This window comes from Sciurus carolinensis, chromosome 8, assembly GCF_902686445.1.
Source record: "Sciurus carolinensis chromosome 8, mSciCar1.2, whole genome shotgun sequence".
NCBI lineage: Eukaryota > Metazoa > Chordata > Mammalia > Rodentia > Sciuridae > Sciurus > Sciurus carolinensis.
The window spans coordinates 128,190,957-128,218,099 of record NC_062220.1 but is presented as its reverse complement, the minus strand read 5'-3'; the positions used below and the strand labels follow the sequence as shown (position 1 = coordinate 128,218,099).

Sequence of the window (27,143 nt, the reverse complement as noted above, 5' to 3'; positions counted from 1 at the left end):
AACATGCTAGGCAAGTGCTCTACCACTGAGCTACAACTCCAGCCCCATGGATACTCTTTTGAAACTGAGATTTTAAAAAAAATTTTCATTTGTTGTTTTTAGATAGACATGACAGTAGGGTGTATTTTGACATATTATACATACATGGGTTGCAGCCCATTACAATTTTGATCCCATTCTTGTGGTTGAATGTGATATGGAGTTACACTGGTCGTGTATTCGTATGTGAGCATAGGAAAGGTATGTCCAATTCATTCTGCTGTCTTTCCTATTCCCATCCCTCCTTCCTTCCCTTCATTCCCCTTTGTCTAATCTTATGAATATGTAACAACTAATTCCACCATTATGTATGATTATAATATACCAATAAAAATAGAAAAAAAATTTGAGTGTTTTTTTTTTCTGTCAGTGACCTATCCTACTTCCCATTTAGTTGAAATTTTCCTCTTATTAAATATACAGACAAAATTCAGAATTTCTAGTCAACCCCAAAATGTCCTTTAAAGCTGTTGGGTCTGTCTAAGTCATAGACCGTGCTTAATTAATGTCCACCTCTCTTAATCTGGCATGGTTCCTTTTTTCACAACACATTGCATGAGACGCAGTGCAAAGACCAAACAGTTGTCCTGCAGAGTGCCTTACCTCCTGAACTTTCCTAGTAACTGCCATGTGGTGTCATTTGTCACGTTCTTCTGTTGCCTATGAACTAAAGGCTGTATAAAGAGTTGATGGGGGGCTGGAGAGATAGCTCAGTTGGTAGAGTGCTTGCCTTGCAAGCACAAGGCCCTAGGTTCAAGCCCCAGCACCGTGGAAAAAAAAAAATAGAGTTGATGGGGCCTGCACGGCGGTGCACACCTGCAATCCCAGAGACTCCGGAGGCTGAGAGGAGGATCGAGGGCTCAGAGGCAGCCTCAGCAACTTCGTGAGGCCATAAGTAACTCAGTGAGACCCTGTCTCTAAACAAATACAAAATAGGGCTGGGAGGTGGCTTAGTGGTCGAGTGCCCCTGAATTCAATCCCCGGTACCCACTCCTCTCCCCAAAAAAGCTGATGGGGCCTGTGGTGGTGCATGCCAATAATACCAGCTACTTGGGAGACCGAGGCAGAAGGATCACAAATTTGAGGTCAGCCTGGGCACTTAGACCCTGTCTCAAAAATAAAAAGGGTTCAAGATATAGGTTGGTGGTAGATGACCCCTGGATTCAACCCCCAGTATTGAAAAAAGAAAAAAAAAGACTTGATGAATTTGAGATAAATATTTTTGGCTATATTCCATTTTGGTAATGTCTACTAAACGGTTCAATATAATTCTTTATTACTTTATTGCTGAAAGCCTTATCAATACAAATAAGTTTTTAATCACAAAAATAAAAATGGAAAAAAAGACTTTTTTTTACTAGAACTTTATCATTGAAAATCATTAGTAATTTCTTATTTTTGAGAAAACGTTGTTTTATTCTTTGACTACTGACCAAACACTCGTTCCTTTTACTAGAGCAAAAGTAGTAATGGGAGGATTGAATAGGTAGTCATAGTAATTAGAGAGTACGACAGAAAAAGCAGGGAAGTAGGTGTCATAGAGTGATTTTATTTGACGTCACTGTGACCTCTTCTAAAACCCCTTTTTTAGTTTCATAGCTACCCTGCTTCTAGGAGTGATTACCTCAGTGTAAGAAACATGCCTTATCATATTTTAAATGACTAATAGTGTGAAGTTAATCTATAATAATCTACATTGTGACTTTTTGAGATTCCATTTGACAAACAGTTGGTAATTTATTATTAGATATGGTTCTATTTTATAGATAAAGATTTAGGATTGCGTAGAAGTAGTAGTCTAAACTGGTCTAAATAACACAACAAACCTGACTGTAATTTTTTAGGAGTAAAAAGAATAAAAAAGTAAACTCTGAATGTTACTGAGGGAAGACACCATTATTGCACACAGTTATGTACTTACAATTTCCATACTATCACCAGCTAAGTTTGACATAGTGAAGTTCAGGAATTGCCATGGTAATTATTTCAGCTTACTATGGACATAGTTCAGAAATATGTTGGTCACTTGTATATCTTCTTTGAGAAAAGTCTGTTCAAATTCATGTCCATTTTAACTGAGTTGTTCATCTTTTTATCATTGAGTTGTAAGAGTTTTTAAAATATATTCTTGCAAATATTTTCTTTCATTTGATACCAATATTCTTCCAAGTTTGATATTAATATTGTTTGCAATTACAGAATTGCATGAAAAATATTACTTTAATAAAGATGAAAATTACTAAGATTAATGTTGTCAATCTACATAAAAGGAAAATAGAATTAGCATTACTTATATTTTGCCAAATTGTGCATATGGAAAACAGATTAGTGCTTATTTTTAGAAGATTATAGAGTAGAAGAAAATAATTTTGAAGATGAGAAGGGGGAAGAAATGATGTAGTAAGTTAAAAGAAAAAGATGTTTGGGAAATAATTGAATAAGTAGAAAGTAGAAGCAAATGGAGATGAGAGAAGAGGATGATAATTAGATTTACATATTTAATTTTATTATTTTTATTATTTTTGTGGTCGTAGGGATTGAACCCAGGTCTTTATAATTGAGCCACATTCCCAGCCCCCTTTTTGCTATTAAAGAAATGGGTCTCTTTGTGTTGCTCAGGTGAACCCCATCTCCTAGTCGAAAGCTGTCCTGCCTCAGCTCAGCCTCCTGAGTAGCTGGGACTATAGGCATGCACACTGCACCTGCCTTGATGATTATATTTAAAGGAGAGACTCTAACAAAATATTGGAATCTCTTTTTAACTGGGCTACTATTTCATGATTGAACTCTTTGGCATCAAATAAAGCTGAGATGGATTCTGTTCTTTAGGGTTGAGGATATTTTGTTTGGTTATTATTATTATGATTTTTTTTTTAGCAGTTAGACTGACCAGGTTACGGAATTAAGTTTTTTGTTTTTGTAGTACCGAGTATTGAACCAAGGGCTTTTAAGATGCCAGGCAAGTGCTTTATGACAGATATATACACAACCCAGGAGTTTAATTTTAAAATAAGAACACATCTTACTTGAAAGTCCATGTTCATGGACCAGAAGACTTAAAATTAAGATGGAATGATTTACAGATTAAATACAATCCCGATCAAACTCACATCTGCCTTTTTTTTTTTAATTGACAGAAACTGATAAGCTGAGTCTAATATCCATATGGAAATTCATGGTCCCCAGAATAGCCAAACTAATCCTGAAAAAGAAGAACAAAGTTAAAGGACGCACACTTTCCAATATCAAAATTCACTGCAAATCTTCAATAATCAAGACAGTGTGCTATTGGCATAAGGATAATACATAGATTACTAGAACTGAGAGGTCAAAAATAAATCCTTACAGTTGTGGTCAATTGACTCTCCACTCCCCCCAAAGAACTGGGGATTGAATTCAGGTGCATTCTACCACTTAGTACATCCCAAGCCCTTTTTATTTATTCTGAGATAGAGTCTTGCTGAGTTGCCCAGCCTGATATCAAACTTGCAGTTCTTCTGCCTCAGCCTCCTAAGTAGCTGATGTTTCAGGTGTGTACCAACACATCTGACTGGATTTTGGAATTTTTTCATATACATAATGAGGTGTCTTAGGGATTGGACACACATCTAAACATGAAATTCATGTTTCATTTACAGCTTATACACATAGACAGAAGGGAGTTTTATACAGTATTTTTAGTGTGCTTGTGTTATGCACAGGTGTCAGATTTTCCACTTGTGGTATCATGGTGGTGCTCACAAAGTTTTAGATTTTGGAGTATGTCAGATTTCAGATTTCAGATGTTCATTACGTAAGTACAGAAATCACTCAGTTGGGAAGAGAATGATGCTGCACAGCTTGATATCCACATGCAGAAGAATGAATTTGAACCTCTTCTTCAAACCAGGCACAAAAATTAGCTCAGGCCAGTCACAGTGGTGCACGTCTGTCATCAGCTACTCAGGAGGCTAAGGCAGGAGGTCATGAGTTTTGAGGTCAGCCTGGGCAACATAGCAAAACCTTGTTTCTAGAACACTTGCCTAGCATTCTTGGGGCCCTGGGTTCATTCCCCAGTACCACCCCAGCCCTCCCCCAAATTAACTCAAAAGAAAAAAAACGAAGAGCAAAAGCAATACAACTCTTAGAAGGAAACACTGGAATAATTTTTTTTTAATTTCGTGGAATAAATTTTGAGTTAGACATTGATTTCTTAGATATACCAAAAGTACAGACAAAGAAAAAAGTGGATAATTTGGAGTTAATGACAATTAAAAGGACAGGGCTGGGGTTGTGGCTGAGTGGTAGAGCACATGACTCATGTGGGTGAGGCACTAGGTTTGATCCTAGCACAACATAAAAATAAATAAATAAAGGTTAAATTCTTAAAAAAATTAAAAGGACACAATCAAGAAAATGAAGGGAAACTAAGAAAATGGAAGAAGATATTTGCAAGAATATATAAAAGACAACTCAATGATAGGAAGATGAACAACTCAGTTAAGATGGACAAAGAATTTGAATATACTTTTCTCAAAGAAGATATATAAGTGATCAGAAAGCAAATAAAAAGGTATGCAGCATCATTAGCCATTAGGGAAATTAAAATGCGAGACAGTGGGATGCCACTTCTCTCTACTAGCGTGGCTTAAATGAAAAAGACCCTGGCAAGTTTGGTGAGGATGTGGAGAAACTGGAGCCCCTTCCACACTGCTGGAATGAGGAACGATGCAGCTGCTTTGGAAGACAATTTGATAGTTCCTCAAAATGTTAAGCACACAGTTGCCATGTGACCCAGTAATTCTAGTCTTAGATGTATCCCTGAGGGTTAATGAAGGTATTTGTTCACACAAAAACTTGTCCGTGAGTGTTCGTTGCTTGGTTATTCATAATAGCTCCCAAATGGAAGCAGCCCACAAGGGTACCAACTGTTGAGTGAATAAACACAATGTAGCATACCTATATAAGGAATAGTATTTTTTGCCATAAAAGGAAGACGTACTGACTGAGACATGACACATCGTAGATGAACCTTGAAAACATTCTGAGTCAAAGAAACCAGTCAGAAAAGTTCACATTTTCTGTTTATGTGAGATAATGCAGCATGGGCAGATCCATAGAGAGAGTGGATTAATGTTTGCCTTAAGCTGGCCGGGAGTCACACACCAACAGCATGGGGCTTTTTTTTTTTTTTTTTTTTAATATTTTTTAATTACAGGTGGACTCATCTTTATTTATTTTTATGTGGTGCTGGGGATGAACCCAGTGCCTTCATGTGGGAGGCAAGTGCTCTACCACTGAGCTACAGCCCCAGCCCCATGGGGCTTCTTTTTGAGATGATAAACGTATTCTAAAACTAGATTGTGACGCTGTTTGCAGAACGACAAAAAACACTGAACCAACCATGTTAAGTGGATGAATTTTATGGTATGTGAAATATAGTTCAGTAGAGGTATAAAAAGAATTAGAAAATGAAAAGAATAAGTCTTTCTTAAAACATCATTAAAGATATTTTCATAAAGACTTTACTTGCTTTCCCCTCTCATTTTTATTTTCACTAATAAGTGATAAAATGAACGATTTCCTGCTCCTATTTATCTATGGCTGTATTATGAAATGCCAAACTAAATCCAACAGTGACAGTTAAAATAGAATATATACCTATAAAAATCTTCAAGCATGTGGAGAAATAGAGTAAATCCAATAATAAGCCTTTATATTTTCTTATCACTCAGTTTGATAAAATTAACATTTGCCAATAAATAGGCACAGTGTATTTAAGAAATAATAGATAAAGATTTGTAGAATTTATCCTTATATCAAAAAAATAAATATCCACTACGTATTTATGTAGAAAATACCTGATATTAAAATGGGTATGTTTTCTGTGAATTTGAAAAAAAACCTTCATGTGAACATATTAGGATATCTGAACTTTCCTTGAAATAGGTCTGTAAGTTAACATTTTTAGTACAAGCATGTTAACTCTTGTGCTTATGAGATTATTGTACATACTTGTAGAACAGAGGACGCTGTCAATTTCACATGGCTTTCCCTGTGACTTGTCTTCTATAAGAGCTGGGTTATCTGTTTTTTTTTTTTTTTTTTGTTAGTGTAGTGTAACATTAGAGAATATGTATTTAATCAGGCCAAGCACTTAGGTGGGATTGTATCTTATATTTTGGAATTAACTGGTCAAACATCTGGGTATATTTTTCTCCTTTAGGAATTTACATGTTACCAATGTGATTTTGGAATTCAGGCACTTTTGTTAGACATTTGATCTTGTGTGTAGTTTCTTATCATTAGAAAAAGTACGTTGCAGAAGTTTGAACAGTTTGCTGAGAAGGTATAACAGCCATAGTTACTTCCATTGCATATGTATGTTTTTGTATTGACTTTTGTCTTAGATCTATGTGGTTTTAGCTTATGTAGAAATTGAGTTTTTGAATGTTACTCCACTGCCAAATAATGTTCTTGTTAAACTCATTGTTTTCCAATTTCCACAAAGATTTATGAAAATCATTTAAAAATTGTTCTGGAGCCGAGCATGGTGGTGTAAATCTGTAATCTCAGCAGCTCAGGAGGCTGAGACAGGAGGTTTGCACTAAGCAACTTAGTGAGACCATGTCTTAAAATAAAAAGGGCTGGGGTGTGGCTTTTTGGTCTATTGCCTCTTGGTTAAATTCCCAGTACCAAACAACGTATATTAACCACAAATTCTAAATATATTTTATGAAAAATGAAATTTTCATTAGCTATATTTGGAAGAACATGTAAATTATATTGTATAGAACAGCTTTCATGACAATAAGTGTTTCAGATTTTTTTTATTTATTTATTGTAAACAAATGGGATACATGTTGTTTCTCTGTACATGGCGTAAAGGCATAACATTTGTGTAATCATAAATTTACATAGGGTAATGCTGTTTGATTCATGTTGTTATTTTTTTCCTTCCCCCCCACCCCTCCCACCCCTCTGTTTCAGATTTTTATAGCTAACATACTCTGTCAGGTACTGTTGGTACTTTATATATTAACTAATTTAATTCTCACAACAATCTTATGAAGTAAATACTTTTATTATCCCTATTTTACACACAAGGAAACTGAGGTACAGAGAGGTTAAGTTAACTTGCTCAAGATCACTCAGCTAAGAAGATGAGTTGCCCTGGATTCTAATTTAGCAGTCTGACTCAAGTCTATGTTCTTAACCACTGCACTAGACAGACAGTCTTTGATTTGTATGATCACTAAACACATAGTGATCAATTTTAAATGCTTACTGCTACTGAATGTTGCTGGAAAATGACACAGGCAATTCCCCTGGGGATCTTGTTAAAACCTAGTTTTTGTGAGGTTTAAGGTTACGTTGCACAGTATTCTAGAATTTGAATCTATGAAGATCATGCAAAAGAATGAGTATTTGATAGTTTCTTATTACTTTTGCTTCTGCAGTGATGTAGATCACACTCAGACCCTTGTATACTCTAAGCAAGCATTCTACCATTGAGCCATATCCCCAGTCCTCACAGACTATTATTTTTTCCAGTGTTGGGGATTGAACTCGGGACCTTTTGCAAGTGCTCTACCATTATAGCCTCAGCCTCCTACCCTCTGCATTTTTTTTTTTTTTTTTTTTGTAGTTCTGGGTATTGAATCCAGGGCCTCATGTATACTAGGCAATAAATGACCTTCAGACATTTATTTTTATGTTTGAGACAGGGTCTTGCTAAATTGCCAGGACTGGTGTGGAGCTCTCAATCCTCCTGCCTCAACCTCCTGACTAGCTGGGATTACAGGCTTGTGCTCACCACACTAGGTTTATTTATTTATTTAAAAATTATTTTTAAAGTTTTAAAAAATGTTTAAAGTTTTTTGGTTACTGAGATTGAGCAGCTTTACAACTGAACTACATCTCCAGCCTTTTTTATTTTGAGATAGGGTTTCACTGAGTTGTTGAGGGTCTTGCTACATTGTTTAGGGTCTTGCTAATTTGCTGAGGCTGGCCTTGAACTTGCGATCCTCATGCCTCAGCCTCCTTGGTTGCTGGGATTATAGGTGTGTGCCACAGCACTCAGTTTATTTATTTTTTTTAAGATACAGGATATCATTATTTTGCTCGACTGGCCCCATACTTCTGGCCCATACTTCTTCACTTAAGTGATCCTCCTGAGTAGCTTCCCCAGTAGCTGGGACTGTAAGCATGTACCACCATACTAGCTTTTTTTTTTTTTTTCCCTTTGCCCAGCTATTTTTAGTTTTATATTTTAAACCCAGCATGTTTTTGAGCTTCAATCAATAGAAATAATAGTTTTACAAAATAAATTGCATACATCTACCATGAACAGAGTTACTTCTGATTTCTGAGTGGGATAGAAATGAAGGTAGTAGTTTCATTTTGCAAGTGCAAGATTATTTCATTGCCTTTATTCTGTCCATTTTCTAATTTATTGTTTAGGGCATGAGAAGTGTATTACCAGGTTGGATGATCTCTGCACATTCTTGAAAAATCTGCTTTTGTGTGACAGTATGATTTTCCATAGGGCTACAAATCCAGATATAACCTTTTTTTTTTTTTCTTCATACTGGACATTGAAGTCAGGGTTTCTATACCATTCATCTACACCACCAGTACTTTCTTAAAATTAAAAAAAATTGAGATAGATTCATGTTAAGTTGTTGAGTCTGTACTCAAACTTGCAATTCTCCTGTCCCACCCTCTCAGATTGCTAGAATTACAGGCAGGTGTCACTGGAGCCAGATAGGAACTTTTAAAAACATGTAAGAAAATTTTGTTCAATAGAAGTTGCATTTCAAAAGCTTCTCTAGGTTTAGAGAGAATTGCCTATCATGGCATTGTAACATATGTAGTGATCACAAGCCTGGGCACTGGAGTGTGCTGCCTGGGTTTAGTCTAGGACCTTCCACAACTTTGTGATATTGGATTTAACTTTTCTGCACTTTATTGCTATCTATAAAGTTATTGACATGGCCTATTTCACGTCGTTGTGAGGATTAGATGAATTCATACATGTATACTATTTTAAACAGTTCCAGGCATGAAGTGCTCTAAATAAGTGTTAGATGTGGTGGTGGTTTTACTCTTCAGAGTAGCAGGAGATGATTAAATGTTAGATACGGAATGGTGTCATTGATTTTGATCCTTTACACAGACTGTTGGATTATTAAACCTTAGAACAGAAAATGTTTTGCTAGTTAAGGTTTTGTTCTTTTAGCTCCAAATCCATTTATTTATTCTGCCTTGGATCCTGAGGCTGAGACTCTGCAAGCCACATTTCTCCTTTGCCAAGTGCTCCTTGTTGGAAACAAGGGCATGGAAGATGTGGAAGAGGAGGGAGGGGCTTGCTTTTTCTACTCTGCTTGCTATTCCTTGTGAGCACTGCCCTAACAACACTTCTTCATCCCTGCAGCAGCAGTACCTTCCTGTAGCAGTTGCTGGATCCAGTTTGCAGTTTTTCCAAGGACGAGTTTCATCAAGCTTTCTACAGAGACCACTAGCGCCAGCCAGCACCCCTCTTTAGAGGTCTGGGTCCCAGGCCCATTGGTCCTCTACTTGGAAATCTGAGACATCAGCACCAGCTGAGCAGTGACCTCCCAGAAGTCTGAGCTTCAGTTTCCTGAGCTCTTCCTCTAAGCACTTGTTAGCCCTACTCTAGGGGTGGTAGTTGCTTCCTGCGGTTGCCAAGGCTATGATTGCTAAGAGTTCATTTTTTTCCCCCTTTAGCTGTGTACTGAAAAACTCAAAATTCATTTAACAAAACCTTGTATTAAATTCTCTTTTTTCAAATAACTGGTGTGGTTTCTGTCCTCTGACTGAATTCTGGCTGGTAGAGGTGGTAACAAGTAGGAGTCCATGTGGGTTCACTTAGAAACTTGTCATTACCTTTTTTTTTTTTTAATTTAAAAAGGAATAATTCTAAGATGGTAATGTATCTTCATTTTTTTGAAATAATTTGACATAGTACATCATAATCTTACAGAAAATATAAACCCTTTGGATTTAATGATGGTAAAGTTGAATGACATAATCATAAAGGTGATAGAAACCTGTAGGAAGTCTGTACCCAGACAAGGACTCTTGTTTTTAAACAATCTAATCTTATGTAATAGTATACTATTATAATAGTGTAAATTCCTGGATGAAGATTTGTTTTTTGGATTTGTAGTTTTCACAAACGTGAGATAGATATTACACTGAAAGAATTAGGATTCAAAGTGGTACTGACATACTAGAATGATATGATGAAACCATCAAGATATTCTGTGATCTAGAAGACAGACCATGTCTATATATATTTTTTTCCTTCTTGCTTTCTTCTTTTGGTACCAGGGATTGAACCCATGGTGCTTTACCACTGAGCCACATCCCCAACCCTTTTTATTTTTTGTTTTGAGACAGGGTCTCACTAAGTGCTTAGGTCCTTGCTAAGTTCCTGAGGCTGGCTTTAAATTTGCAGCCTTCTGTCTCAGCCTCCCAAGCTGCTGGGATTACAGGTGTGTGCCACCATACCTGGCTTATGTCCAGTCTCTAGTAAATGCTTGGTACAGAAGTCTGTGCTCTGTAGTTGAATCTATTGACTAATCAAGGCAAAATTCATCAATCGTAAGTGAGGTTCTGCATGTGGGTTCTAATATTTGTGAACAAGTTTACTTATCAGTAATGTGGGAAAAGATTTTGAGGTTTTAAGTGCAACAAGATCTAACTATATTCAATCACTAATGAATACAGTCGTAGTATTCATTAGTGAATATAGAATATTAAAGTATAGAAAGCTGTTGCTTCTCCTCATTTCTGAGTTTAAAGTCTAGTTTCAGAAATCTTATTTTTAGAGGAACATATTAATTAATTAGAGAGCATCTTAAAACATGACGGCATCAAGGGATGACCATTTGAGGGAACTGGAGGTATTTAAATAGCTTAGTGAGAGGAAACATTTCCCACTTCTTACCTAAGGATTTGCTGCCCACTGCAGATGGCTGAAGTGATAAATTTGCAATAACTTCTTATTTTTAAAGGATATACTCAGACTGCTTTTAATCCCAGCTATTCGGGAAACTGAAGTTGGAGAATCACTTGAGCCTAGGACTTAGAGACCAACCTGGGCAACATAGTGAGACCTGTCTCAAAAAGAGAAAAAAAAAAAAATTCCTAAAGGATATCCTAAGAAAACACTTCACTGTGAAGGAAGGGAGGACTGGTGTGCATGTGTATATCTTGATATCTGTCTGTCTATTGATCTATCCACCTATCAATAGATCCATCTTTTTACTGAGTGAATAGGAAACCTTACAAGTATAGAAGTTTAGCCATACAACAGTTCTAAACCACAGAAGCCATAGAGGCACACAAAAGATGTGAAAGCAGTGAACAGTATCTGAAGGTGGAAGAATTAATATCTTGTTTTAGGGCATGTAGGGGAGGAAAAACATCTCTCTTAGTTAAGTGATGGGGGTCTGCAAATTAAATTGATGAGACATTAACAGAAAAAAAGGTTTATTGTATGTATATGAGAGCTGATAGAAGAAGTAGCTGGCTTATTAAATGTATAAAGTTAAAGGCTTATATCCCTAACTAGTAGCGGAAAAAGAATAGGGAAGAAACAACTTCTATAATAAGAAATAGATTTCTTTAGAAAAGACAAATGAGGGGCTGGGGCTGGGGCTCCATGGCAGAGCACCTGCCTAGCACAACATAAAAATAAACAAATAAAGGCATGCTCTCCATCTACAACTACGAAAAAAAGAAAAGACATGAGTTTTCAGAATTGAAGGGAAATAAGAAAGTTTGTGGAAATTTCTTGTCTACACAGGTGCCAGTGATCTTTCCATCTCATTCAGGGCCATGGAATAAAAGGGTAGTTATGGAAGCATTATTCTCACTTTTCTTCCTGGGAGTAGACCTGCCCCCCAAAAGGGAATTTATGGCAGTCTCATTTCCCAGAAGTTACTGCTTTTAGCTGCTGAGGGACGCCCCTAGATAACTGTTAGCAATGCAGGTGATTCTCGTTCGTGGATATGCAGATAATTCTTTCCGTACGATTTTCTTTTCCTCCTCTCTTGAGAAGGCCCATTTTGCATATATCTAAAAATTAATTTCAGCAGTTTGGATTGCCTGTATATGTGTTGTCCTTTGAGTTCGCCTCTGAACTGGCTGTAAAATTTTACTGGGTCACTCATTAATGAGTGAAAGATTTTGATGAGTTAAAGTCTTTGATGTGGGGTCATTTGATATTTGCATGAGAGTTATGATCTTATCTTTACAAAAATAGGAACAGGGTTCTTTAGTAGATTTTATTCACTGGTTCCCCTCTCAAAGCCTGTCAGCAAAGTGAGGGGGTGAAAGCACCAAGTTCAGAAATTTTATTTCTCATAATTGCTGAAAATAATGCTTTTAAAATCTAATGGCATGTGATATAAATTTTTCATACCTATGTGTTACATGTTTAAATTGCATCTATTTGTAGTGATTGAATTTAAAATTCTAATAATTAATTTTTTTTTGTGGTGCTGGGGATTGAACCCAGGCCTGTACATGCAAAGTAAGCAAGCACTTCTACCAACTGAGCTATATCCCCAGATCTTCTGAATTTGGATATCTCTTGTTATGAGTAAGTAAGGAAACTGTTTTCTTCATTAGACCTAAAAAAAAGGAAGTTGGCTATTTACCAAATAAAATAGTAATGATTTATTTATAACCATCCCAAGTGAGGTCCACAGTGTAGAGATACAAAGGTTATGAATATCAGAATTTTGTTGTGATAAATCTCCAAATCAGTTTATATTGTGAGTATATGTTTGTGGTTTAGGTTCTATTATCGACAGACTGAAACTGTGGGAATTAACAAGTAAATACAATTGTAGGGTTACAAAAACTATAAACTGGGGACTGGAATTTTTTTTTTTTTTTTTTTTTTTTGTATTGGAGATTGAACCCAGAGGTGCTTTACCACTGAGTCATATCCCCAACCCTTTTAATTTACTTTTTAAAATTTTGAGACAGGGTCTCACTAAGTTGCTTAGGGCCTGGCTTAGTTGCTGAGGCTGACCTTGAACTTGGAATCCTCCTGCCTCAGCTTCACAAGTCTCTAGGATTGCAGGCCCATGCCACCACACTTGGCTGGAACTGGAATGTTTTTAAATGAGCAAAAGTAATTTTGGACATAGTTTTAGCATGGCTGTTCAGACTATAAGGAAGGCCTGAGGAGCCTTTCATTATCTTCCAAACTATAAGGACAACGTTCTATGTGGTCTTAATAGGCATCCAAGAAGTGCAAAAAATACTGTTTTCAAATGATTGTGAGAGGAAGTATAAAATGATTAAGAGTAGGGACTTCAGCGCCAGACTAGCTGGATTTGAATTACAGCCCTACAGTTAGTTCCCTTGTTATTTTCACTTCCTCCCTTTTTGTTATTTTACCTTTGTGTGTCTTCCTTTGCAGTAGGACCACTTCATAGGGGTTTTTGAATAGTAAATGAGTGACCATCTGTAAAGCGCCAGGCACATGCTAATTGTTCAGTGAGTATAAGAATAATTATTCTTAATGGTTAACACTGTATATGCTATCTGATTTTTGGAGGTTCACACTATATATTAGCATATTAAAGGTTCTAAGGAAGGCCTGCAGTAACAAAATCTATTTTCCTCCAAATTCTTACAAAGCATTGGTAACAGTCGATCAAGAATCAGCTAAAACTTTCATATCTTAAGAAATGAAAATTTTAAAGGTGTAGGTGAAGCATTTCAAATTATTTACATTAATTCTCCCTAAGTTGACCATGGAACAGCTTTTCTAGGATGCTTATTTTTTTTTTTTTTTCCTAGGGGTAGGAGGTGCTGGGGATTGAACCCAGGGCCTTGTGCTTTCGAGGCAAGCACTCTACCAACTGAACCAGCCCCAGCCCTGCCTATTTTTTAAAATCTATTTTTTTCCACTTTTTTTTTGAGGGGGGGCAGTACCAGGGATTAAACAGGGGCACTCAACCCCTGAGCCACATCCCTAGCCCTGTTTTTTATTATATTTAGAGACAGGGTCTCACTAAGTTGATTAGCACCTCACCATTGCTGAGGCTGGATTTGAACTTATGATCCTCCTGCCTCAGCCTCCTGAGCTGCTGGGATTATAGGGGTGGGCCACTGAGCCTGGCTTCACCTTTTTTTTTGTGTGTGTGTGTATTGGTGTATTATAGTTGTACATGATGGTGGGATTTGTTGTTACCTATTTGTATACACACACACAATATAACAATATAATTTGGCTAATACCACTCCCCAGTATTTTCCACCCCCCGCCCCCTGTGCCTTTTCTCTCTTCTCAAGGATGCCTGCCTAGGAATTTATTAAGGATAAGTGACAGTTCTGCCTAGGGTTTGGCTTATAAGAGCTGATGACCTCTGGTGGTGTGTCTGGGTCTTTCTTAGACTCTTGTATTAGCTTCTCTAAGTTTCTTTTTGACAGCCTGCAAAACTAACCAGCTCTGTCCAATAAAACTTTCTGTGAAGATGGAAATTTTCTGCCTATGCACTGTAGTCTATTAGGTGCTAGCTACCAAGTGTGGCTGTTGCGCACTTGCAGTGTGACCAGTACATCCGAGGAACTGGTTCTTTAATTTTAATTAGGTAAAATAAAAACTTAAAAAGCCACATATACCTGGTGACTACCATATTGGTAATAATTTGGACCCCATTTACTTCTCTTATACACTTTACTTTCTACTCTGCTCTTACACTGACCTCTGCTGTTTCACAAACATGGCTAGTCCTTATTGCTCCCCCCGCCCCTTAGATATCTAATTCCATTTTTATCTGCATGGCCAACTTCTTTACTTCCTTCTGATTAGTTACTGTTTGATCTGGTCTTTGATCACTGGTCTAATTAGTTGCAGCCTGGGTAGGAGGACTTTTTCCCCTATAGAAGCTCAGGGCTTTGCAAGACATAAAGAACTGCCTTAAGCCTAATTTTCACAGATGGAGTCATGATTTATTTGTTTGTTTGTCTGTTTGTTTATTTATAACAAGCAGTTTATTTTGTTATTCCTGGATTTTTTATCTGTAGTGCCTAGGAGCTTGCCTGGCATATAAATAATCTTACTATATTCTAGCTCAGGAGTCTTTGCTTAACCTAAGGTCACAAGTTTTGACCCATTCCCCACCTCCACCTATCTTATTATCTTTATTCCACTGTTGGCCAGTTTCTACTGCAGGGCAAACCCCTTTTTAAAAATGTTTCTGTTTTTTCTACTTTGTAGCTTTCTTTGAGATAAATCAAATTTTAAATTCATTTTATTATTTTTCTGTTAACTTGTTAGTTATGTTTTCAGTCCTTATAATTTTCTTATGTTACAATGTGAATCCTTGATTTAATATAGCCTAATAAAATTAATAGTTTCACTCTTTACCTAAGTCTGGTAGAACTTTAGAACCTTGATAAAATGTGGCATATAGTCTAGCAACAGCTGCATCATCAGGACTTTATAAAATGCAGACTCTCAGGCCCCAGTGTGAATGTGTTGAATCTGAATCTACCTTTTAACACAATTCTCAAGTGATTACATTATACATTAAGGCTTGAGAAACACTTTATTATAGAACTTTAGTTCTATTTCCCACCTCCTACTTACTGTGCTCTAAATATTTTAAGCTTCACATTACAGTTATTATTTTGTATATCTGATATTCATTTATACTTACCCTTTCTAGTATTAGTCATTCTCTCTTGCATTTCCATGTTTCTGTCTGGGACAGTTTTCTTTCATTGTTTCCTTTAACATATCTTTTAATATAGGCCTGCTGTTAATTCCCAGTTTTTGATTGATCAAATATTTATTTTACTTGTATTTTTAAAATTGAGACATATTTTGCATTTTACAAAATACACCATGTTAAAGTGTACAATTCAGTGGTTTTTAGTGTATTCACAGTGTTGTATAACACTCACCACTGTCTAATTCCAAAACATTTGATTACTCTCAAAAGAAATTCTGTGCCATTAGGAGTTATTCCCCATTCCCCAACCCCCTTAAAATTTTATTTTTAGTTGTAGATGGACACAATACCTTTATTTATTTATTTATTTATTTTTTGGGTGCTGGGGATCGAACCCAGGGCCTTGTGCTTGCAAGGCAAGCACTCTACCGACTGAGCTATCTCCCCAGCCCCTATTTATTTATTTTTAATGTGGTGCTGAGGATCAAACTCAGTGCCTCACACATGCCAGGCAAGCACTCCACCAGTGAACTACAACCCCCATTCTCCCATTTCTCCCTTTTGCTAACCTGTGATAACTACTAATCTGCCTTCTGTCTCTATGAATTTGGTTATTATGAGTATTTAACACAAATATAACCATATAAGATGTGCAATCATGCATACTTTTTGTGTCCAGAGCTGCTTCTACTTCACATAGCATTTAAAGGGTTTATCCATGTTAAAATATATGTTGGTATTTCATTTTTTATGGTTGAATAATATTCCATTGTATGGTTTTGTCACATTTTGTTTATTCACCAATTGATGAACATTTGGATTGTTTTCACTTTTTGGCTATTATAAATAATGTCTCTCTCGACATTTGTGTAGTAGTTTTTTGTTTGTTTGTTTGTTTGTTGATACTGGGTATTGAACCCAGGACGTTTAACCACTGAGCCACGTCCCCAGCCCTTTTTAAATATTTTATTTAGAGATAGGGTCTTGCTGAGTTGCTAAATGCCTTGCTAGGTTGCAGAGACTGACTTTGAACTCATCTGGAGTGACTGGAGTACAGGTGTGCGCCATTGTGCCTGGCTACTAGTTTTTATGTATTTTATATTTTCAGTTCATTTTGGTAGATGTCCAGGAGTGGACTTGATGGGTCATAGGATAACTTTACTTTTGAGGACTTGCCAAACTGTTTCAACAGCAGTTGCACCATTGTACATCCTACCAACAGTGTGTGAGTGTCCCCATTTCACCTTAATTTTTGAAGAATATTTTCTCTGAATACAGAATTTTAGGTTAGGCACTATTCAGTTTCCATCATTTCAGTTGAGTACACAGCTTATAGCTCCTTTGAGGGAAATGCATCTCCACCACCTGCTTTAACATTTTCTCTTTATTTTTGTGTTTTAGCAGTTTGACTATGATGTATGCAGTTGTGATTTTGTGATATCTTGGGGTTGGATGTAATTCTTAGAGCAGTGGGTTCAATATTCTATGGGTTGTTGTCTTTCATCAGTTTTAGAAAATTTTTGGTCATAAGTTATTCACATTTTGTGCATGTATTATGATGTCAAAATGAACTCCATTATGTATGACTATAGTGCACTAATAAAAACATTAAAAAAGATGCTCAAACATTGTTCTACTCCCTTGTCTCCTTTCCTTTCAGAATTCCAGTCATGTGTACTATACCTCTTGGGCATGTTACTTATGTCTTTTCTGTGCTCATCTTACCCAGTTCAGTTCAGTTTGGGAATTTTCTATGGACTTATCTTCAGTTTATTAATCCTGTTGTGTAGAATCTTGCTAAATCTAAATCCATCCATATAGTTTTTAATTTCTGGTATGATGTATTTTAGTAAGGTACATTGAATCTTTATTACTTGACCAATTCTCTGGTGAAATTTTTTTATATCATCTCTCTTTTTTTTAATCCTGTGGGGATTGAATCCAGAGGTGCTCTATCATTGAGCTACATTCCCAGCCCTTTTTATTTTTTATTTTGAGGGTCTTGCCAAGTTCTCCAGGCTGGCCTTGAACTTGTGATTCTCCTGCCTTAACTTTAGAAGTCAACGGGATTACAGGTGTGTGCCACTGCACCTGGCTTTACAAAACATTTTTAGATAGGATCTTGCTATATTGCCTAGGCTGGCCTTGAACTCTTGGACTCAGGCCATCCTCCTGCCCCTGCCTTGGCCTCTTGAGTAACTGGGACTACAACTGCACTTGGCCTGTTTTGTTCTAAAAGTAGATAACTAACATATGACTTGTATTGACCCATATGGTACTTTTGTGTGAATTTGAAAATGGCCTATTCCCTAGGCAAGACTAGCTTGTGAGTGGAGAGTGACTTTGATTTAGAAAATGGTAGCCCTTCCTCAAGTCTTATTCAGCTCTGGGCCAAAATCCAAAGGCTAGTTTCTCAGCCAGATACTCTTAAGAGAGTCAACAAACGGATTCTACAGTTCTGTGTGGGCATACTGATATATAAAAAGCAAACTGTTCTGAATTTTTTTTTTTTTTTCAGGGCCAAGGACTGAACCCGGCCTTGTGTCTGCTGGGCAGGTGCTCTGCCACTGAGCTAAAACCCCAATTCCTCTTTAAATATTTTAAAGAAGTTAGGTAATACACGCATCTACGGAAATATCAGATAATTCAAAAGTAGAAAGTCTTTCCATCCCTGCCATCCAGTCTTCTAACAATTCTCTTTCGAGGCATTCTAGTAGTTTATATATTATTTCTGGTTTATTTAATTCATGTTTGTTTAAGCATGTAAATGTGTACTGGTGTACATTGTTTCCTTCCCCATTTTTTATGAAATCTAACTTACTCTGAACATCTCTTCTGCATCTTGATTTTTTTCTTTCTTTCCATATCAATAAATAAAATCTGCCTCATTGATTTGGTTGGATTCATAGTATATATGTTAGTCATCTTTTTGTTGCTGTGACCAAAATACCTGTGTTGCGGTTTGAATGTGAGGTGTCCCCCAAAAGCTCACATGTGAGACAATGCAGGAAGGTTTAGAGGAGAAATGATCGGGTTGTGAGAGTCTTAACCCAGTCAGTGAATTAATCCCTGATGGGATTAATCAAAGTGGTAGGGTGTGGCTGGAGGAGGTGGGAATTGGGGCGTGGTTGTGGGGTATGTATTTTGTATCTGGAGAGTGAGTCTTTCTCTGCTTCCTGATCACAATGTGAACCGTTTCCCTCTAACACACTCTCCCGCCATAATGTTCAGCCTCACCTGGAGCCCCAAGGCATGGAACTGGCCGTCTATAGACTAAGACCTCTGAAACCGTGAGCCCTCAAATAAACCTTTCCTCCTCTACAATTGTGCTGGTCAAATCATTTAGTCACAGCAGTGAAAAAGCTGACTAAAACAACCTGGCAAGAAAAATTGGAGAAGGAAAAGTTTATTTTGACTCATGGTTTGAAGGCTCAGTACATGGTTGCCTGACTCCATTGCTCTGGGCTCAAGATGAGGCAGAACATCATAGTGGAAGGGTGAGGTAGAGGAGTACTGCTCTGCTCACGGTGGCCAGGAAGCAGAAAGAGACGGGAAGGGGTGTCAGGGAAAGTGGACCCTTCCGGGGCACACCCTCAGTGCCTGTCTCTTCCAGCCATGCCCCACCTGCCTGTAGTTACATCCTAGTTAGTCCATTCAGACTCGTATGAACTGATTAGGTTACAGCTCTCAATCCAATCACTTCACCTTCAAACTTTCCTGCACTTTAACACAGGAGCTTTTGGGGACACCTCATGTCCAAACCGTAATAGTGTCAACTATGTGAATTTATTAAAAGTTATCCATTTTCCTACTTTCTAACATTCAGGTTATTTCTAACCTCATGTTAAATGCTATCTAAATATCCTTGTCTGAGTAACTTAGCATATATAGGTGTTTCTATAGTGTAGATTACTAGAAGTGGAAAAAATTTCTAGAGTTCACAGGATATGCAACTTTTACATTTTTGTAGGTATTATAAATGTTATTTTAAGAAATTATATTCATTTACACTTCCACCAACAGTTATGAGAATGTAACTTTTTCCTTACCCCTTACCAACAAAGTGTATTGTTAATTTTTTTCATTAGTTGGAAGGTAAAATATGCTGTCTCACTGAGATTTAAGTAAGGTTATACATTTTTAAAAACTGTGTTTAAAAATCTTATAGATTTCTTTCTTTCTTTGTTTCTTTTTGTTCTGTCTGTTCATGCCCTTTGCCCATTTTTCTCATTGGATTGTCTTTTTTTCTCAATGATTTGTAGGGGCCTTTTCTATGTAAAAGAAAATTAGCCCTTTATCATGTATTACTTTTTTATTTTTTTAAGCATGGGGAATTGAACGGGCACTTAACCAGTGAATAACATCCCCAGCCCTTTTCATTTCTTATTTTGAGATAGGGTCTCGCCGAGTTGTGTAGAGCCTCTCTAAATTGCTGAGGCGTCCTCAAACTTACAATCTTCCTGCCTCAGCCTCTTGAGTCACTGGGTTTGAAGGTGTGTACCAACAAGCCTGGCTTCATGTGTTACTTTTTTTTAAAAGTTGATTTGTTGGGTCTGGGGATATAGCTCAGTTAGTAAAGTACTTGCTTAGCATGTAGAAGGCCCTGTGTTCAAATCTCAGCATCACCAAAAATAAAAAAGAGTTCATTTGTTACTTATCTTTTTGGTCTTTTTAAAAAAATTTTTTTAGTTGTTAATAGACCTTTATTTTATTTATTTATATGTGGTGCTGAGAATCAAACCCAGTACCTCACACATGCTAGGCAGGCGCTTTACCACTGAACTACAACTAACTCTTTTTGGTCCCTTTTTTCTTAAACCTTTTTTTTCCTCATGCAGATATTTAACTGTTTTATATTATCGTATTTATTGGTCTTTTATGTTTTTTGTTTTTTGTGTTATACTTAGACCTTTCTTAGTTCTACGTAATAAAATTTCTTCCATGTTTTCTGTTGGAACTTTAAAAAATTTTTTTTTAAATTTTTAAAATTTTTTTCCTGTTGGAACTTTCCTAATTTTATTTTAAGCTTTAATTCTTTGATTCACCTATTTTTTATATAAAAGTGATGTTTTTTTATATCATTTGAATCAAATTTTTTAACAGAATGTGTACTCTGATGTTTTTAGATGGAATATTTTATATGTGTCCTAGGTCATTTGATCTAAGGTATAGTTAAAGTCTAATGTTTTCCTTGTTGATTTCTGTCAGGATGATTTGTCCATTATTGAAAGTGAGGTATTAAAATCCCCTACTATTTCTTCATTGCTGTCTACTTCTCCCTTTAAATGTTAATGTTTGTTTTCTATGTTTAGGGGCACTGATGTTGGGTGCATATGTATTTACAATTATTTTATACTCATGGTGAATTGACCCTTTTATCATTACATAATGACTTAGTGTTTTAGTCAGCTTTTTTGCTGCTGTGACTGAAAGACCTGAACAGAACAATTATAGAGGAGGAAAAGTTTATTTTAGGGCTCATGGTTTCAGAGGTCTTAGTCTGTAATATAGCCGACTCCATTCTTCTGGGCTGGAGGTAAGGCAGTACACCATGGCGAAAGAGTGTGACACATGATTATCAAACAGCAGAAAGAGAGATCGCCACTTGCCAAATACAAATATATACCCCAAAACCACGCCCAAGTGTCCCACCTCCTGTAGCCATGCCCCACCCGCCTCCAGTTACCACTCAGTTAATCCCATCAGGGATTTATTAACTGGTTAGGTTAATGCTCTCACAATCAAATAATTTCCCCTGAACCCTCTCACATTCTCTCATGCATGAGCTTTTGGGGGGAACCTCACATCAAATCCATAAGACTTATCTCCAGTTAGTGGAGGGTGGCCACTGGGTATTGAACCCCGAAGTGCTTAACTACTGAGCCAGATTGCAGCCCTTTTTATTTTTAATTCTGAGGCAGGGTCTTGCGAAGTTGCTGAGGGTCTCACTAAGTTGCTGAGGCTGTCTTCAAAATGGTGATCTTCCTGCCTCAGCTTTCCAAGCCATTGGGATTACTGGTGTTTGCCTGGGCTCCAGTTAGTTTTCGACTTAGTCTATTTTTGCTGATATTCATATAGCAGTTGCTACTCTCTTTTGATTTTCATTTTTACAGAATATCATTTTCTATCCCTTTACTTTTCAGTCTGTATTTGTCTTTTAAAGCTGAAGGAGTCTCTTGTGGTCAGCATACAGTTGGATTTTGTCTTTTTATTCCCTCAACTGTGTTTTGATTGGAAAATTTAATGCATTGACACAAAAAGTAATTATTGTTAGGCAAGAACTTGCTATAGTTAATTGTTTTCTTGCCATTTTGCAGATCCTTTGTTCCTATCTTCCTCTAACTGTCTTTGTGATTTGATGATTTTCTTTAGTATGCTTTGATTCCTTTATCTTTTATATATCTACTGTAGGTTTTTGCTATGTGATTACTATTTGGCTCTTAAAAACCATAGTTATAACGATCAATTTTAAGATTACACACAATAGGAAAAGGATGGTCTCCAATAAATAGTGCTGGGAAAACTGGATATGCACAGGCAAAAAAAAAAAAGAAAGAAAGAAAAAGAAAAAAAGAAATTGAATCTTTATCTTACACCATGCACAAAAATCAATTCAAGCTGGGTATGGGGATGTGCCTATATCCCAGTGGCTTGGGAGGCTGAGGCAGGCAGGAGGATGGCAAGTTCAAGGTCAGCCTCAACAATTTGGTGAACCCTCAGCAAAGAACCTGCCTCAAAAATAAAAAATACAAAGACTGTGGTTGTAGCTCAGTGGTAAAGCAGCCCTGGCTTCAATCCACAGTATCAAAAACAAACCAAATACAAAAACAAATATCAGCTCAAATGAATTGATGATTTAAACTAAGATCTTCAACCCTAAAACTCCTAGATGATAACGTAGAGGAAAATCTTCATGACATCTTACTAGTTATTTTTTAGACACTCAAATCACAGGCAACAAAATCATATGGGATTTCATCAAACTAAAATGCTCCTGTACAGCAAGGAAAACACAATGAGAAGGCAGTTATGGAGTGGTAGAAAATATTAATAAACCACATACCCAATATGGGGTTAATATCCAGAATGTACAAGGAACTTATATAATTTAACAGCAAGGAAACAACAACTATAACAAAATCAAGTCCAAGAGCAAAAGGAAAACAAAGAACAAAATACTTGGGTAGACAGTTTTACAAAGAAGACAGTCAACAGGTATATGAAAAAGTGCTCATTACTAATCATTAGGGACATACAAACCCAAATCAGAATGAGATGTTACTGCAACCCTGTATGTGTGTGTGTGTATGTATGTTTTTCCCCCTCAGTACTGAGGATCAAACCTGGGACCTTACACATGATAGGCAAGTGTTCTATCACTGAGCTACATCCCCAGCCCTAGATCCTAAATGTTTTTACTACATACATAAATGGTAACTATATGAGGTGATGGTATGTTAATTAGCTTTACCATGGTAATCATTTCACAATGTATATAAAAATATCATATTGTACACCTTACATGCATACATGTAAAAAAAGCGTACATTTTTTTCAGTCAGTCACACCTTATTAAAGGTGGAAGAAATTTATAATAGGGCTGAACTATGTATAGTAATTATATGTGGCTGAATATTCCGAGTGCTTTTGGTTCACATGTTATTGACATTCCCTCTACCACACCCTCTTTTCTTTCTTTTTGTAGTGCTGAAGATTGAATTCAGGGCCACATGTGTGCTTGACAAGCACTCTATCACTGAGCTATACCCACAGTGCCTCTTACTTTCTCTTTTTGAGATGGGGTCTCACTGTATGACCCAGGCTATTCTCGAGCTCTTGCTCTTAAGTGATTCTCCCATCTCAGCCTCCTGAATAACTGGGACTCTAGGCATGAGCCACCAAGTCTGGCTCCCTCACTTAAGATGAGTTTGTCAGAGGGTCAGAGGAAAATATTATCAGTATTCACATATATCAATATCCATATGGTGTACTTATATGGAATATAGTCACAATATTTTTCTCTCAGAACTTATCATAGAAGAAAATAGGTAAATCTTTAAATGAGTAATTGAAATTTTTATTTTTCTTTATTTCCTTAAGTAATGTTTATTCTGTTTAATTCAGTCTGTGAATTTAATATGGCCAATTATTTTAAGTAATATATAATATATGACATGCCAGGGTCTTTTTCCTTTGTGCCATGCCAGGTTTATTAATTACAGAGAAGATAGAGGATTAGGGGATTTTTAATCATTCTTTTAACTATACACAAAATTGCTCTTTCTTAGTCATGTAAAAACCACACTGTATCTGGCTGAGTAGAAACAATATGTATTTTAACAAAACAGAAGTTTTGGTGGAACAGTTACTATTGTGCATTTTCTCTTAAATTTGTGGACATTTGGTGGTGGTGATGGCTATTGAATTCTCCTCTAGTATTATAATCTTTCTGCACTAGTACTAACTCATCCACAATATTTTTCTTTCATCTTTGAGGCCTCATTAATAGTTTACATCATCATTTCCAGCAATTTCTTGTCTTGTCCATGCTCCACCAAAAAGGTCCTTTGATCTCATAGTATATGCTATCTCCTCTCTCAGATTCACAGTGTGCAAATGAAATCACAGAAGCCTTTCACTAAAGAAGAAATTTATTTAACTTTCTTCATCTCAGTATCATGAGGACCTAAGGTTTCCTTGGACATATTTTGAAAATGTTACTTTTATTGCTTTACATGGAGGTAATAAAATATAGACTTTTATCAATTAAATTGATTCTTATCTATGTTGGCATTGAACCAAAATTATTACTGTTATTCTTGCTGACAAATAGAGAATGCTGAATAGCAGATTATGCCTTTTTCACTACCTAATGAACTAATAATTCATTTTCTTTTTAATGTCTATTATTGCTGTTATGTCATTTCCCTGAATTTTCAGATGTAGAATTTATTCTACAACTTGTGGCTGTACTGGCCTTAAGCAGAGTCATGGAGATTGTATTTTCCAAGTGAAATCAGTCTTATACATTTATTTGATGATGGGATAAAATAATTAAAAATCAAGACTGTCCCGGAAAATCCTGATTATTTAGTAAATGTTACATTCAGTCACTTTCAAGCAAAATGTTTCATGATCATTATTTTATTTTTTTAAAATTATTTTTAGTTGTAGATTGATACAATACCTTTATTTAATTAATTATTTATTTTTATGGGGTGCTGAGGATTGAACCCAGTGCCTCAAACATGCCAGGCAACTGCTCTACCACTGAGCCACAACTCCCACCCCAGATTCATCCTCTTTTGAAGGACAGTACTGGACTTGATCTTAAAGGAAGACATGGGGTAGAAAAGTATTCTTCTTTTTTAAATTTTGCTTAGGTCAGGCCTGCTTAGAATTATGAAATATCTCTTATGGTACTATTGTGTTAAATTTCTTCTGTTTGTACTGTAGGGCAGTTTTAAAAATGAATAACACTTGACTCATTCACTCACTCCCTTTGGTTTTAAGGTCACTGTTATAAAAATCAGAAAATTTAGTGATTTTGAAAAACAGATCTTAGACCGCAGGATGTACTTTACAGCTGAATTTTTTGTGTCTCCTCAAACTAATGTTGAAATTTCATGGTAGTAGCCAAATTCAGTTACCAAATTTGCCAGTTCAAAGAGATTCAGTGGTACAATAAAATAATATTTTTTTAATTTTACAACTTGCATATACTCATTGTTTATATTTGGATAGGAAAGAAAAGTTAAAGTAAAAAAATACTCAAATGTTACATCAAGTAACAGCTTAGCAGAGTTAGTATTTTGATCTTCTGAAGTATTTTGATCTTCATTATTTTTTTAAGTAGATCTTAACCTATTGAGATCATGTTATCTATGTAGGTTTATATTTTGGTTTTTCCCTAGTGTAACTTTAAATTGCCAAGGAAAACCTCAGTGTTCTTTTGCATTCATTTATTCATTCATTTGTTCATTCACTCATTCATCCATTCATTCTGTCAGTCAATAAATTTGTACAAATATTCATGCAAATATGAATGTATGTAACTATTACACAGATACACATATGTGTTCAAGGCACTGTGTTGACTGCTTCAAGGAAGGTTTAATTTCAGGGGACAAAACTCAAGTATAATGTAAAGGAGATGGGGAAGAATGCCCATGTTTTTTGAGGTTCAAATAAGGAAACTGCCTGGATCATCTGAACTGTGTTTGACACTTTTTTTGTTTGTAGATTTCTCTTTTTGGTGCTAAGACTATTGGCCGGAGAAGTCCTAATGAACCAGTACTGAGCAAAGCTGAATTTGTTGAGAAGGTTCGTCAGAGTAACCAGGCCTGTCACGATGGAGATTTCCACACGGCTATTGTCCTGTACAATGAAGCCCTGGCTGTTGACCCTCAGAACTGCATCTTATACAGCAATAGATCTGCAGCCTACATGAAAATCCAGCAGTATGACAAGGCACTGGATGACGCAATCAAAGCCCGGCTTCTCAATCCCAAATGGCCAAAGGTAGAAAGTTTACTGAATTTCACAGAATCTTTTGGGCTGATTTCTTATTTCAGTGTAACATTTATCGATTCAGTATAGGTATTAGTAAAATAATCTGTACTTTAGCAAAATGTACAATGGCTTCATTGAGCTTGTATGCTGGTGACTGGATTCCTTTTTAATGCTTTGGAAATGTGCTTTCTCTGTTCAAGTTTAGTTCTTTTTCTGTATGTTTGAGAAATTTTATTTTTTCTCTCAACCTCTTGATAGGATCCCTTCTAGTTATTTAGATTTTTGGACATTTTTTTTTTTTTTTGGCAGATGTTTTAGATGGGATATAGTGGTCTTGTTTCTCTCCTTAAATTTAAAATTAACTGATTTTATTCTGTCAGTATCTACTTGTTTTCAGAATGTTATTTGATTAGGGTAATTTAATATTTTTCTAATAAATCATTGTAATTAGCTATTTTTCTTGAATACCAAAGGGCTTGAGTTGTTACCTTTTTTTCCCTCATTATGTTGCCCGGGTTGTTCTTAAACTTCTGGGCTCAAGTGATCTGCTTCAGACTCCCAAGTACCTGGGCCTATGGTTACACACCACTGTGCCTGGTTTGTTGTCTTTGTTTTGTACATATAGATGCTTCTTGACTTACACTAGGATTATGTCACAGTCAGCCCATCCTAAGTTGAAAACAGCGTAAGTAAAAAAATGCATTTAATACACCTAACCTACCAAACATCATAGCTTAGCTTCGCCTCCCTTAAATATGCTCTTAACACTTAAAACATTGGCCTACAGTTGGACAAAATTGTCTAACTCAAAGTCTACTGCATAATAGTGTTGACTATCTAATGTGATTTATTGAATTTCTGTATTCAAAAAGCACTAGGCACACA

General features: G+C 36.3%; 1 protein-coding gene across 6 annotated transcripts in view; it reads left to right on the top strand.

Moving 5' to 3' along the window:
- Positions 1 to 27,143, top strand: part of Ttc28 (tetratricopeptide repeat domain 28) — a 567,342-nt gene that overhangs the window by 7,522 nt on the left and 532,677 nt on the right. For all 6 annotated transcript variants that reach the window (XM_047560776.1, XM_047560775.1, XM_047560773.1 and 3 more), the window contains exon 2: positions 25,989 to 26,267. In XM_047560776.1, coding sequence (XP_047416732.1) covers positions 25,989 to 26,267 — 279 coding nt within the window. The remainder of the gene's footprint in view (positions 1 to 25,988; positions 26,268 to 27,143) is intronic.